The 15563-nt window shown below is 50.7% G+C and overlaps 1 protein-coding gene across 14 annotated transcripts in view; it reads left to right on the top strand.

Moving 5' to 3' along the window:
- Positions 1 to 15563, top strand: part of UBAP2L (ubiquitin associated protein 2 like) — a 52717-nt gene that overhangs the window by 24571 nt on the left and 12583 nt on the right. For all 14 annotated transcript variants that reach the window (XM_084824730.1, XM_084824729.1, XM_084824723.1 and 11 more), the window contains exons 13-20: positions 2093 to 2318; positions 5208 to 5485; positions 7318 to 7490; positions 8914 to 9103; positions 9885 to 9939; positions 10781 to 10958; positions 12774 to 12846; positions 14353 to 14548. In XM_084824730.1, coding sequence (XP_084680856.1) covers positions 2093 to 2318; positions 5208 to 5485; positions 7318 to 7490; positions 8914 to 9103; positions 9885 to 9939; positions 10781 to 10958; positions 12774 to 12846; positions 14353 to 14548 — 1369 coding nt within the window. The remainder of the gene's footprint in view (positions 1 to 2092; positions 2319 to 5207; positions 5486 to 7317; positions 7491 to 8913; positions 9104 to 9884; positions 9940 to 10780; positions 10959 to 12773; positions 12847 to 14352; positions 14549 to 15563) is intronic.

Raw genomic sequence — 15563 nt, 5'->3', positions numbered from 1 at the left:
GGGTGGGCCTCTTGGCGCCCTCCAGATGTTTCGGCCTACAATTCCTATCTATGGGAGGCTGTGTGGGCTAGTGCTGATGGGAGCTGTAGGCCAAAAGATCTGGAGGGCCACAAGTTGTCCGCCCCTGCTTCAGAGGCCACATGACAATTTTACTGTCCTGACACTTGTCAAAATGTGACTCGCACGGTCGGTCAGGACATCAGGGCTCGTTCTTTTCGAGATGCACCCGCTTCACCAAGTGACCAATTCCAGAGAGGTAGCTGAATTTAGACCATCATAGCAGTGGAGAGTTCGGCAGCACCGTGGAGGAGTAATGGAATTACTGCTGCAAATGCTTTCATGGTCCAGCGCTTGCTATCTCAGATGGTTGAAGTGTTATCCTCAGATAGCAGGGAGAGATAGGTGTGTGTGTAAATATAGGCGTCCACACGTATGTTGTTTATTTGGTACATTTATATCAGCTTTCCCCCGAGGAGCCCAAGCCAGCGTACACATTCTCCCCCCATTCATCATTTTATCCTTCTATCAGCCCTGGGAGGTAGGTTAGGCTGAGAGCTGTTGACAGGCCCAAGGTCGCTCGATGAGTTGGATGACTTGTGCATGAGATTTGAACTTTGATCTCCCCAGTCCTCGTCCAATCACTACGCCACATTGGCCCTCATATAGAGGTCAGTTGTTCCTCTTCAGGTTTTCCTGTCTCCGTTTTGTTGTGTTTTAAATGGTTCACATTAACAATGTACAGCTCTGGACCTTTTTGGGAAAATATTTTAATAGGCAACTCCTGTCTGCTGTTCCATTTCACAGCAGGGAGGGACTGTGCCGCACTAGCAGCGCCCCTGCTCTGCATGTCAAAGGTCCCAGGTTCAATCCCTGGCATCTCCAGGTAGGGCTAGGGAAGAATCTAGCCGGAAACCCCGGAGAACCACTGCTGCCAGCCAGTGTTGGCAATACTGGACTAGATGGACCCATGGTCTGACTTGGTATAAAGCCGCTTCCTGTGTTCCTATCTTTCTTTGCCAGTGAGCTACCAGTTGGAAAGGAGTGAGTCAGTCTCCCTTTCTGTGTGAGATACACGCACACACGCTATTTTGTGTTCTCCTTTCTTTTTTAAAGCCTTGATTCTATTTTGCGTAGTAATGCAAAACATGCCGGTCTCCTGCCTCACTAGGTCTTCTGGCCTCCCTTGCAATAACATCCCTCTCATCTCCTCCCCGCCCCCCGCACATAACACTGCTCCTTCGGCTGCATCTGTCCCCGAGTGCATGTATTCCTTTGCCAACTGAGGATAATGTTTCATGGCTCTCTGACCATGTGGGCTCAGAGATAACTTTTTAAAGGTGCCACACACGCAGGACTTGTTCTGAAAAAAAGGGAGTGATCCTCCGGAACAGTGTCGGCTGCCATGGAGAAGGATTTGAACCTGAGCCAGCGTTTGTTCCCACTCAGTGAACTGGTTCTTGGAGAGAGTTGTTCTTTTTGAGTGGAGGCAGGGGGGATGAAGTGTTTCACTCGAAAGTAAGCATACAGCACAGCATACTCCCCTGGAAATGTGCATAAGATTGCAGCCTGAGTCTCCCACTTGGCTTTTTGTTTGCCTCCTGCTCTTCTGGGAAGGAGAAGCTCAGGGTGGCTCACCAGGCCAGGGTTTAGCTTTGCGAGTAGCTTAGCTTAGCCTACACGACCGGTTACGGTGAGAGTGGCTTGCCTGAGGCCACCCTTGAATGTGCCTGGCTTACGTGCCTTTTTAAAAGGGATTCAGCAAACGTATGGAGGAGAGGTCTGTCTGTGGCTCTCAGCCTTGAGAGTTCAGTGGAACCTCCATCAGAAATAGTCTACCTTTGAATACCAGACAGTTCTGGGGGACAAAACAGTAGAAGGCCATCACCTTCAGGGGGCTTTCGGGGGTGTCTGGCTGGCCACTGGGTGGAATAGGAGGCTGGTCTTCTTGGGACTCTGGTCTCATCAAGCGGAGCTGCTCTGATATTCACCCACTCTGCAAGCATCATGGCTGAGCGGAGATTTGAACCGCAGGCTGCAGCCCAAAGCCGCCGCACCAGGGCTGCCTAACTTCCCTCCCTTCCTGCCATTTCAGGTCAGCATGCTGGGGAAGGGGTTCAGCGATGTCGGTGAAGCCAAAAGCAGCAGCGGGGGCAGCACCACCACTACCACCGGCTCGCAGTTCTTGGAGCAGTTCAAGACGGCACAGGCTCTGGCTCAGCTGGCTGCTCAGCACCCCCAGCCATCCGGGAGCAGCAGCACCACGGCCACCTCCTGGGATATCAGCAGCACTGGCCAGCCCTCCTCTCTCGTGCAGTACGGTAAGGTGCTTGGGGGTGGAGTGGGGGACACACACGCAAAAGGGCTTCCACAAGGAGTGGGTTCTGATGTTCAGAGAAAGCATACGCTGGAAAGAGTCCTGCGGCATGGCACCTTGATTTGAACAAGCTTGTTGTGGTGCGGACCGTTGGCCAGCAAGAGCCTCCCTTTATCAGATGCAAGAAATGGACAGCCGAAGGGTTAGGCGCACACACATGGTGCCGGGGTGGTTATGGAAGGACAGCTTCAAAGGCAAAGGAGCATATCCTGCAACCGGTGGGACCAGTAGAAAGGTATAAAAATAGTATGTCCTGCACTGAGAAAATATGATGGACATCGAATATGCCTGAGAGGAGGGCAAGGCTGATGTCATTGCGTTCTTTCTTTGGGGGAGTGTTCAGACGTGCTTTCACCACCCCGCTCTGCACGGTGAACGTAAGAAGAGCCCTGCTGGATCAGGCCAGGAGTCCATCTCATCCAACCATCTGCCCATAGGAAACCCACAAGCAGGGCAGGAATGCAACAGCACCCTCCTGCCCATGTTCCCCAGCAACTTGTGTACACAGGCAGATTGCCTCTGATACTGGAGGTGGCACAGAGCCATGAGGATTAGTAGCAGTTGAGAGCCTCCTCCTCCGTGAATTTGACCAACCCCCTTTAAAGCCATCCAAATTGGCAGCCACCGCTACATCTTGTGGTGGTGAATTCCAGTTTAACGATGCACTATTTGAAGAAGTCCTTTGCTCTTTCCTGAATCTTCCACCAATCAGCTTCATGGGATGACCCCATTGGGTTCTAGTATTATGGGAGAGGGGGGAAAGGTCTCTCCGTCCACTTTCTCTACACCATGCATAATTTTGTACACCTCTATCATGTCTCCCCTTAAAAAATGATTTTTAATTAAAAGTTGGAAAAACATTAGGGTGGCAGATTCTCCTTCCTGTTCCTGAATGTGCCGCTGATCAGCTGTTGTGCAGGCAAGAAGAGAAGGAAGGAGTTGCTTCCTACCCCCACCCAGTCTTCTACTGTCCACACAGACCTTTCCCCTTTGTTCTCTCTCCACTCCCAGCCTCTAGCCTTGCTGTTTCTCTCCAACCCGTTTTGTCACTCTTTCTCTCCCTTTCCCATCCCTAGCCACCTTCTTTCTCTCCCTCCCTAGCCTGAGCCTAGCTCTTTCTCTCCTATTCACCCCTGTATCTTGCTGTTTCTCTCCACTCCCAGCTTTAGCATCGCTATTTCTCTCCCCTCACGTCTACCTCATTGTTTCTCATTCTAGCCTTGCTGTTCCCCCCACCCGCAATCTCTTTTGACTAGCCAGGCCTCCATGGCAGTCATTATGTAACTAGCCACAGCCTCCATGGAAGCCATTTTGTGGTGGTGCCCACAGCAGGTTCTCAAATTCCCAAATGTGCCCACAGGTCCAAAAAGGTTGTGGACCCCTGTTCTAGTGCATGGAATCTGTTTGGTTCCTCCTTTGTGCAAGCAGATAAACAAACCAGGAAGGAAGCCAGGATGTTTAAACTAGCAACAACCCTGGTTTAAAGTTTGCTCACAATCCTGACTCGTTTGGGCACTTTTAACCATAATCCGAGGTTCAGACATAACTGATAACCATTTGTGTGAAAGGAGGAGTAAAGCAGGAGCTAGCAGGCACTAAACATGCAGCTTGTTCATATCGTGGTGTGTTAAACCAGGCTTAAAGTGACACGTTAATGCAGCCATTTAGTTAAAGAAGGCCTCATTACATAAATGAAGAATGGATCATTTCTCCAGAGATTAATATTTGCACTCTGCCTACCCAACGTGAGCATTTCCATTAAGTTATCCATTGAGCAGTATATTCTGTACTGTGTAGAAAAATTAGTATGAATCAAATTTTCTAAAAATGAAAAAAATGTACAGTCAGTGCTCTTCTAAATAGTTTAAATAATACTCCATTTAGTTGTAAATTAACGTGGTTTAGTGGTCAGATTTGCACCATCATTTAGGGAAAAAGACATATTATCCAGGGGAAGCTTGATTTAAATGACTGATTGGAATTGGCCTTTCTCTTGCCTTTTAAAAAAAGTCTTGATTTTAATCAGTCTGCCCTGCCTCAGGGGACGTTGCATACCAGTAGACCCTTTTTGGCTCCCTCATAGCCATAAAGGGGGGACAGCGTATGCCACAGCAAATCCTGGGCTCGTTGGTAGATTCAGTCATGCAGCTTTGTAGCTGACTGGCCATCTATGGTGCCCGAACAAGCCAGCTTTCTGGTTCCCAATTCTGCTCCATCTAAAAGATCTGAAACATGCTGCAAAGCAAAAAAACAGTGGTGAAATTCGAGGTGCTTTAAATAGTGCCGGCTCCTTTTGCGTACTGGTGAAAACTGTTTTGAAAGTCTTCCCACCATGCCCTCCTGATTGCACCAAGAAAGCAAGCTAAGGATGCTATGGTTCTAGTAGGTACAGACACAGTGCAAGAGTGCAAAATGGCTGGCTTGGCTGGCTGAGGTGGGTCCAATGAGCAAAGTGCAGACTTGTACCCACAGAACAGTGTGTTTTGCTATAAGACAGGGGCAGGCAACCTGGTGCCCTCCAAATGTTTTGGACAGCAGCTCTCATTAGCCCCAGCCAGCATGGCCAGTGGTCAGGGCTGATTGGCATTGTAAGTCCAAAACATACAGAGGGCACCAGTTTACCTTCCCCTGGTGAGGGCATGCCGCCTGCATCCCGACACAACCCAAGAACACCCCGTTCCTAGGTTGCGTTGTGACGTGTGAACCTGGAAACTCTGGGTTGTTTATGGGTTAAATAAGCCAGAGTTAACAACAGTCGAGCAAGCAACTGTTTGCATATGATGACCACAGAAGAAAGTCTTGCCTCAACCTTCCTTTTCTTTCTGGTGCGCAGATCTGAAGAACCCATCGGAATCCGCCGTGCACAGCCCGTTTGCCAAGCGGCAGGCCTTCCCTCCTGCCTCCACCATGATGGAAGTGTTCCTGCAGGACAAGCAGCCTGTGGTGACAGCTTCCGTCACGGCCCCACCGCCCCCATCGTCCCCCTTGGCCAGCAAAACCAACCCTGTTCCCCAGATGTCCCCAGGCTCTTCAGACAACCAGTCCTCGAGTCCTCAGCCAGCCCAGCAGAAGTTGAAACAACAGAAGAAGAAAGCATCCTTGCCATCAAAGGTATGGGATGGGTAGCTGCGCATCCAACGGGGTATGAGCGGAGGGAAGGGGGCCTAAGCTTGAGATGCTGACTGGCCTGGAGTCACCCAGTGAGCTTTGTGGCTGAGCAGAGACTTGGGCCCAGGTCTGTCTGGTCCCAGGTCTGTCTGGTCCCAGGTCTGTCTGGTCCCAGTTGAACAGGCTAACCACTGTACCGCAAGCAGCACTGCTGCAGAAGTAAGACTGTGTGTCAAGGGTGCAGAGCCTCAGGCCTGAGGGCCAAATCTAGTCTACTAGGGGCCTGAGTCCGGCCCTCTGAGTTTCCTCAGACAGCCACGCCCCCTTTCCCTCCCCCCTTCTCCCCCCTTCTCCCCCTAACCACTGATCTTTTGGTGGTTTTTCAGCTTTTATGCAGTCCCCCCCCCCCCCGCCCCATTCTGTAAGGTTGAAATGCCTCTCCTACGGTTTAGTTACTGGCAGCCATAGCTGCAGCCACAGCTTTAAGTTAACAGAGGCTGGCCTTTGGCGCCCCTCCCCTTTTGCCTTAGGCCCTGCCCGCCATTGGAATGTGGCCCCCAAGAGCTTCAGAGAAATGGAATCCTTCCCTCAGGTTGAAAGAGGTTCTGCACCCCTCTTATATGTGAATTACTTTGGAGGTTCTATATTAGCCTTCCGCAACCTGGTGCTATCCAGATGTGTTTGCCTACAAGCCACATCATTCCCAGCCAGCATGGCCAATCCTTGGGGAAGGCTCTTCTATATATACATGCTGAGTGTTACATCTCATAAATTAAGTGTTTGCCTATCACAAGATGGAGTAAATTCCCTATAGTGGGCAGCCATAAAGGGACTTTTGCTTGTGTTACAGGGCGTGATACCAGGCCTAGCTTTCCCTTGAAGTGGTACACCTGTACCTCATCCAGTGAGTGCTGTCTTGGCGGAATTCTCCTCAGTTTTTTTAAACGCCTTGAGTTCCCCCCAACACACAAACTTTCTACATGCAGGGATTTACTTACTTGTCTGTCTGGCTCCTGAGTATTCCATCAGTGTTCTGCTGTGGCACCCCAGCTGTGCGATGAGCTCCCTAGAGAGGTTTGCCTGGCGCCTGCGTTGTACTCTTTCAGGTGCCAGGTGAAGACCTTTTTATTTTCCCAGCATCTTAGCATTATAAACTTTTAACTTTGCTGTTTTACATCTGTTACTGTATTTTAAATCTCTGCATTGCTGCTAGGGTTTCTTGTTGTATTTTTATACTGTAGTTTTAAGCTTTTATATTTTATACTCTTTCTATCCTGTACTTTGTTGTAATTTTTATGAACTGCCCAGAGAGCTTCAGCTATTGGGTCGTATAGACATGTAATAAATAGATATCAAGTGACAAACACACACACCCCACCCCACCCCAGTCGTCTGAACTGGGACACGGGTTTACCACTTCAGCACTGGGCCTCAGACCATGCAGGGCATCAGTGAAGCCTGACCAATGCCCACTGTGAAGTCTGTGTGCCCTGGAATGAGCTCCCTGCCATCCTTAGGGAGATGTGGATGGGTAGGCTGCCACAGAAGCGATTCTCTCCAGGTGGAAATGTTTGGACACTATTGTTTTGGGAGCCGGTGGTTGGTTGCCAGAAGGCAGAGTTCCCAACGTTTTGGGCATCAACTCTCAGAAGCCCCTGCCAGCATGGCCAGTGTCAGGAATGCTGGGAGCTGAAGACCAAAACATCTGGAGAGCTACGTTCTGGTCTCCCTGGCCAAGGGCCTGAGAGAGCGCCGTGCCCTTGGGTTCAACATATCACGTTCCTAGCTTAGTAGGCTGGGGTTCAGTGTGTGAAACAGGCTGCCTTGTCCTCCAGATCCCTGCTCTTGCCGTGGAGATGCCCGGCTCCGCAGATATCTCGGGGCTCAACTTGCAGTTCGGGGCGCTGCAGTTTGGTTCGGAGCCCGTGCTCTCAGAGTACGAATCCACGCCTGCCACGAGCAGTGCCACGAGCCAGCCCCCGGGCAGCCTGTACACGAGTCCTGCAAGGTAAGCCGCAGCGTGCGTTTTGCGTGTGTTGTGGGGGATCTCTGTGGCCTGCTGAGCTTTTCTTTGTGGAAGCGGCAAAGGCAGTTCAGGCCGTGCCACAATGCGCAGGGGAAGGGGGCGTGCTCGGTGTTCGCTGTTGCCTTCCGTTGCTGTGGGTGAATCGGTGCCAACCACAGGCCCTTATGCGCACAGCCTTCCCCAAGCTGGTGCTTCCAGATGCTTTGGATTTCAACTCCCAACAGCCCCAGCCAGCATGGCTGTTGGTTAGGAATGCTGGGAGTTCTAGTCCAAAACATTTGGAGAACACTAGCTTGGGGAAGGCTGTTGCAGGATCTTGGATGGATAGCCTCCCGTGACCAGGACTGTGTTCCTTCCTTAATGAGGTGCAGACACAGCAGCAGGAGGGAGGACACGAAGCTCTTGGAAGGATGATCTAGGGAAGAGGGAAGGGATCTGGAATACTTCTGCTCCTCTAGCTCCGCCATCCTAAAGTCCCCTTCTCCCTCAAATGACTGTGCCCCATGTGACCCTGGAACACCCTCTTTAATTCTGCAACACAACTCTCTTGCTTCAGATCCCTCCTTAAAAACCCCAGGAAGCTCTTGTCACAACCCCCTTTGACCCCGTGCTCAACTGTGTAACTGAAGGGAACACAAGGTTCTCCTATTTTATCCTCCACTGCCCTCCCCTGTTCAAATTCTAGATTGTAAGATCCTCAGGGCATTGGAGCAATAAAAGTACCAGATGCAGTGAATTGAGGCTCAACTGCACACCAGGAGGGCCCTTTCTGGCTCATTCTTAGCTATAAAGTGGAGAAGCATGTGGCACAGCAATGACATGTTCACCAGCATGTCATTGGCTAGCTGGCCACCAATGATATGCAGGTATCAATCTAGCCTTCTCACACCACATGCCTTTTGGTTCAGGTCTACCACCCGGGAGCTGCTGTAGTGTGATGTGGCTAGAGCAGCCTTCTCTGACCTGGTGCCCTCCAGATGTTTTGGACTACGACTCCCAGAGTTCCTGACCATTGGCCATGATGGTGGTTGGGTCTGCTTGGAGTTGAAAGTCCAAAATAACTGGAGGGCACTGTGTTGGGGAAAGGCTTGTGTTTCAGAGTGTCAGAGTAGGACCGGGAAGACCCAGCTTCAAACGCAGCCATGAGGCTCACTTTGTGACCTTGGACCACATATATTCACTCATTCTGTCTCTCTCTCCCCCGCCACGTGGTTGCGAAGGGGGTAATGTAGTAGGAAGAGCCATGTGCCCTGTCTCGAGTTCCTTGGTGGTAGGGCAAAGATGTAAATGAACTAATGTCAGGCTCTCAAACGTAACTTGTGCTAGCTGCCATTCTGCTATTCTAGACATTGGCCAGTTTTTGTGTTAGCTTACACTGCATTTGCTTCTGCCTCTCATTCTCCAGCGAGTCTCTGTCCACAATTTCATCCAGTAAGAGCCAGGAGTCGGGTTACCAGAGTGGCACCATGCCTACAGCAACGTATACCTCCCAGAACAGTGCTCAGGGACCCCTGTATGAGCAGAGATCCACTCAGACCCGAAGATACCCAAACTCCATTTCCTCCTCGCCCCAAAAAGACTTGACCCAGGCCAAGGTGAGATTTGTTTCCCTTGAGTACCCAGTGTTGTACCAGACCAAAGTTCACATGCCTGTTTTATCTGCAAACCCTTTCTTCTGATGGATAGTGTGGGGAGCAGGGGGGATCACTCTGCGCATGTTCAGAGTTGCACTACTTGCCAGTTGCCTCCTGTGGGTTCAAAGAGAAACAGGTCTGACTAATCTGTTTAGTCAAACTGAGGACCAAGTCTCAGGAGATTACGCCTTCTTTTTTTCAGTGGCTGCCTGTGGAATTCCCTGCCACCAGAGGTAGCAGCTGTTGGACTAGAAAGAAATATTCACACAATGTGAACTGGTTTTATGGAATTTGCTGACACAGGGATGTGGCAAGAGCCACCAAAGCTAGATGGTCTTAAAAGGGGATCGGACAAATTCCCAGACAAGAGTTCTGACAATGGCTCCGTAGAACTTTCCCTTTCAGTGGCAGTGCATCCCTGAAGGCCAGTTGTTGGGAAGCAACAGGAAGGGGGCTGCCTCTGTGCTCTGCCTGCTTGTGGGCTGGAACAGAGGCATCTGGCTGAGCCTCGGCAGGAAACAAGAGAATCTAGATCTGGGCAGTTGGGTTCAAGATGCTGGGCTGGGCGGATGCTTGGTCTGATTATGTCCAGCTGATGAGTTAAACTGAAGCAGCCTCCATGCTGGGGCTGATGGGAGTTGCAGTCCAACACATCTGGAGGGCCCCAGGCTGGGCAGGATCAAACCAAAGCTTGTTCTGTAGCAGCTGGAGCTAAGGCTTGCCTTCCCCTCTCTTTCCTCAGAACGGCTTCAGCTCGGTGCCGCCCACGCAGTTGCAAACCACGCAGACAGCTGAAGGTAAGCACCACTTGAGCACATGCGAGGTGGGGAAAACACATCAGTGGTGGCCCTAACCTGAACCTGGGCTCCTTTTGTGCGGTGAGCAGGCTTAGAAGTGTCGAACATTGTGAGCGAGTGTGTAGTGTAGCGACTGAGGGCGAGAGCGGTGGGTGGCAGAGTCCCCTGAAGAAAATGTCCCTTTGTTGTGGCCTTGCTCGGTCGCCCCTTTCCCTCAGTCCTGTCTTCAAGATGGAGAATGGTGATACTGGCCTACCTGGCAGGGCTCCGGTAATGCCTGTACGGGCATTCACCCCACCACCGTCACTGTGGGAACTCAGCAGGGGATGCGGGGCTAGCGGGCCTGGCCCTGTTAACCAAGTCTCCCATTTGAGGGTCAAGCTGGGGCCCCGTGTTCCACTGCGAAGAAGTTTGGGAGAACTGTTTCTGCAGCTGTGGCTGAGAGTATTCGCAGAAGGCCGGCTCCCAAGCAGGTGCCTACCAGCAGCAGGGCCTTTTTGATCCTGGCTCCTTACCTGCGTAACGCCTCCCCCAGCCATGTCCGTCTGGCACTCACACAGTTTTCTTCGATCAACGGCCCTGGGTTGCTTTGCGTCTCCTGTTGGCAAAACCCACACGTCTGTTCTATTTTTGACTGTGTTGTTTGTTGTATTGCTCTTCTTGCTAGTTTTTGTTTGATTGTTTGAGCTGCTTTAATGGCAGGCTTCGCTTCTTTACCTTTTACTTTATATTGTACTTCAAAGTAAGCTTCCTTGTATTGAAAGGGGAAGGAACCTCTTAAATAACGTACCCCTTTAACATCACATTTGTCTCAAACCCCCCCCCCCCTCCGACCTCACAGGTTCTGCAGGCCCTGCTGTGAAATCTGACTCCCCCTCTGCTCCCAGCATTACGACCCCTCTCAGTGACACCGTGTCTGCAGCATCCCTGCTTACCACGGCCACCCAGCATTCAGCGGTGCTCAGCAGCTTGAACCACACCGAGGAGCTCCCCAGCACGGCCACCACACAGCACAGCAGGTACTAGGGTTACATCCCCTTTCCCAGAAGGCACACACATACACTCTCACCTTTCGTAGCTATTTACAGTCTAAGTCAGGGGTGGGCAGGCTTTAGGCTTCTGGGGATCTACTTTGTGTTTTACTGGAACCCTGAGAGCCAAGTGCAAAATAGCAGCTCAGGAAGGCATAGAATTCTGGGACACAGCCACACACGCAGCCCAGGAATTAGTTTCACCACCAGAATTGGAGTGCTCTGACAAATCCCTTTGCTCCCAGGGTCAGTGTAACCAGGGTCAGTGCCTGCTGCCAGTCTTAATAGACAGTCCAGGGCTAGATGGGCCCATGGTCAGATTCTGTATAAGGTAGCTTCTTAAGTTCAGCCATAAGGACTAGAAACTTGCTTTTTAAATGGCAGCTGATCTTCTCAAGAACCCATATTCTGTGCCTCATGCCAGGTTCTGTGCATTTCCAGAGTGTGTTTCTTGTTCATATCCCACTTCCCTAATAACCTAACAAAACTGGCTTACAAAAAAACAACTGTGATATAAAAATAAAGCAAAACATTATTAAAAGAACAATAATATGTTTAAAGCAAGGTTTAAGGTTCTAGTACTAGTGTACAAAGTCCTAAACAACTTGAGACCAGGATACCTGAGATAGAGCGCCTTCTCCCTTACCAACCTGCCCGGTCACTGAGGTCATGCTCCTGGTGGTTTCACATAGACCTTTGCCCCAATTGGAGCCCACCAGGAGAATAGCCTTCAGTGTGGTGGCCCCCTTTCTTTGGAACTCCCTGCCCCTGGGGGTCAGGCAGGCACCAATGCTGCCTTGCTTCTAGCGCCTCCTGAAAACAGTACTATTCCAGGAGGCATTCCTTAACTGACCAGCCATGGTTTTCTTGGCATTCTCTTTTTAAAAAGCGTAATTTTAATATGGTGTTTTATCTTTTATGTTCACTGCTCTGAAATCTGTTTTAGATATTGAGCAGTATATAAATATTGTAGATAAAATAAATAAATAAATAAATAAATACGACCTCAGTAGTAGCAGCAGTATGAAAACCTAGCCTATATAGAATGGGGGGCCTAGCAGTTGTCTACCAGGAGGAAGTTCCATGGTCGCAGGGTGCCACTACTGAGAAGGCCTTGTCTCTTGTCCACCTGACCGGGCAAATGGATGGAGCAGGACCTCTGAGACCAATCTCAAAGGTGCTCTCCAGATGTATTGAACTGCAACAACCATCATTCCCAGCCAGTGTAGCCACTGGGAGTGATGGGAGTTGCAGTCACTCACATTTGGAGGGCACCAGGTTGGAGAAGGCCATCCTGTGGGGTGGACGGTATTTCCTAAGCTCTTGGCAGGAGAGGGTGATTTCGGTGTGGTTAATACAAAGATCACAGTGGATGAATACTAACTTAGATGTATTTATTCTACAAAAACTAAAATAAAAGTAAGATTTTAAAAAGTTTTTTGTTTTCAGCACCTACTGAAAAAGCACAATTTATGGTGCACGTTAGACAAATACGTGGTACAACTCGCAGGAGGTTGGAGAACTTGTTTCTGTCTAAACATGCATAGGATTGCAGTCTTAGAAGATAATTGCGAAAAAATGGAAAAGCAGTCCGTAAAACTATGGTGGAGTGTTCAAGCTCCAAAATTGTCAGGTATAACCAAATCGTAACCACCCCACAGAAGGGAAGGTGTATGCCACTCAGGGGCTGCTATCTGAAAGACCCTGAGCTTTCACTGATGATGGACCTGGCCACCAGGAAAAGAGCTGTGTGGCCAGCAACTCTGGCATGGGTTGACCAGCATTGGCTTTCTTTTCCTGCAGCACGTTACCAACCCAGCAGAACAGCCTGTCCTCCTCAACTTCCTCTGGTCGCACGTCAACTTCCACTCTCCTGGTGAGTAGGGATTTGAATGGGATGAGGGAGGGTCCATGGGGATCCTGGGGTTGGGTTGTGAAGCCCCCCCCCCCCCCACACACACACACTTCAGGTGCCTACTACGCTGCGAATGCCATCTCAGGGTTTGCTCATGGGAGCAAAGGCAGTCTGTTTGGGGTGCCTTTTTTTGAGTTATTCAGGGTAGGGGCAAGGCTTATGCTAGTCTGTCTCTCTCTCTCTCTCTCTCTCTCTCTCTCTCTCTCTCTCTCTCTCTCTCTCTCTCTGAACAAGAGAGCCTTCCGCACAAGAGAAATCGCACTCAGTGACCTGACATGAGATTATCCTAGAATTCAGCACGGTTTTCTAAGAGGAAGTTGTCATCTGCGTCTTAATGGCAGGCAGAATTTCCCCAGGGTAGATCCAGGGTCCTGTGCCACTTTGTGTACTTTGTGGTCCATGAGAACAGGTGTAGAGGAACCCTACCCTTGCTTCTCTTCCCTGCCCCCGCCCCCTATTCAACATCAATAGAGCTCAAAGGCATGATTTCTCGAGTTATGTCTCTGTGTTACTGAGCTGTACCGTTTGACCTCGTGGTGCTGGGGGAAAGAAACATTTGCTCTCCCCTACACAAGTATTATTGTGCAGAACTAGGATGTCAGTGAGAAGGTTAGCTTAAAATAGTCCCCCTGACTTGCTCATTCTGTCTGTGTATGGGGTATTTTGTGTGGAGGAGGAGGGGATACTCAGATACTCAATCCCCCCCCCACCTGCAGTTCCGAATGGTACAATCCAGAAAGAAGTATATTGCATCAGGCTTGTGCTCATCTGCTTGTCTCTCTTCCTGTTTCGCTCTGTGAGCTCAAGTCTGTGAAGGCTTCACTTAAACAGAACTGCCCTGCCATGGGACTCTTGATATCCTGCTCCATACATCTAGTTTAGATGTAGGAAGGAATGGCTCAATTTTGCGAGGGGGGTGTGCGTGTGTTTAAAATCTGCAGCAGGGGTATTGAATTCCAGTGGTGGGTGGGGCCAAAAATGCCAGCATAAATTGTCTTTAAAGTTCTTACTGCCAGCAACTCAGTCTTAGGAGAGGTATTTCAATGGGGTAGAACTGTGCAAAAGCAGGGACACCAAACAATGGGGGGAAAGTGTGGGGCCATCTGGGGATCCCCTGAGGACCGGATTTGCCCCTCCCTCACCCTACCTGATCTATGGGGATGAGGATGTACTCGCACTCTGTCCCATTTGAATTTCCCTTCCTGGATCGTGTTGAGGCTGGCAGAAGGCACGCCCTCCCAGTTCCTGTCTAGCTTGGCCAGTAGCTTCTCAGGGGTGGCGGGCGTGCCAGATCAAACGCTGAGCTGCAACCAGATGCAGCCAGACCCAAACCCGTGGCTGGCTGAACTGCAGTGCTCCGACATGCATGTTGCCGCGGTCAGCAACCTCGTCTTCCAGGCTCTGGACTCCCTTCACTTCTCCCCCTTCACTTCTCCCCCTTCCCGTGTTTGTGTTCATTTGCTGTAGCACGCCAACGTGGAGAGTGAAGCCGGGCTCCATTCTTCCGCAAGCACTTTCTCCACCTCCTCCAGCACCGTCTCAGCCGCGCCGCCCGTGGTCAGCGCCTCGTCGAGCCTGAGCAGCGTCAGCAGCCTGGGCCTGAGCCTCAGCAGCAACTCCACGGTGACAGCCACGACCCGTAGCTCGGTGGCCACGACGTCAGGTGCTTCCTTGAGCCCCCCAGGCTTGGCTAAACTGCGCACAGGAGAAGAGTGGGCTTTCAAACTACCCTTGTGCTCCCTCACATTCTGTTCTGATCCCCATTAGCCATGCATAGATTCAAAGGGCTGGTTTCAAACCGAAACATAGGAAAGCTGCCTCATACAGAGTCCAGACCCTTGGCCCATCTCACTCCGTATTGTCTGCACTGACCGGCAGCAGCCTTCCCCACCCTGGTACCCTACAGGGGATGCCAGGAGGGCACCAGCATAGGGGAAGGCTGTTCTAGAGTTTCAGGCCTGGTTTGGAGATGGGAGGGGTTGGATTTGGGGGGTCTTCTGGGTCCGAAGCCTGTGCTTTGAACTGAACTGAACTGTGACCCTTCTCCAAAATCTCTCAAGCCAACTAAGGGATTTGAACTCGGGCTCTTCAGCCGCACAGCTCTTCCTACAGAGAGCCACTCCCGCCCTGTCACCAAGTCGCAACATCCTTTTGAGGATGGTTGTTTATTTTTTTGTGACACTTATATCCCGCCTTTTCCTCCAAGGAGCCCAAGGCAGTGTACATGATCCTCCTCTTCCTCCATTTTATCCTCACAACAACCCTGTGAGGTAGGTTAGGCTGAGAGTCACTGACTGGCCCAAAGTCACCCAGCGAGCTTCATTTTACCTATGTATTAGGGGGGGGGGGGGTTCTTAACAGTAAGAGTTGTCGAACAGCAGAAAAGCCAGCCTCGGGAAACAGTGGGCTCTTGTTCACTGGGGGTGTTGAAGCAGAGATTGGTCAGCCATTGGTCAGGGATGCTGTCGTTGCATCCTGCATGGCAGACCCTGTACGGAACAACCTACAAGGTCCCTTCCAACTCTACAATTCTATGATTCTATGGCTGAGTGGGGATTGAACCTAAGTCCCCCTAGTCTCAGTACAGCACTCTAGCACTACATCACACTGGCTCTGACTGTTGTGAGCCTCCTCACCATCTATGTGAGAGGAAGGTGCGTTGTACAGTGTTGGCTGTA

This window comes from Heloderma suspectum, chromosome 17 (assembly GCF_057233095.1).
Source record: "Heloderma suspectum isolate Gila_16-S chromosome 17, 16-S_ref, whole genome shotgun sequence".
Lineage (NCBI taxonomy): Eukaryota > Metazoa > Chordata > Lepidosauria > Squamata > Helodermatidae > Heloderma > Heloderma suspectum.
This window is presented reverse-complemented; position numbering and strand designations above follow the sequence as displayed.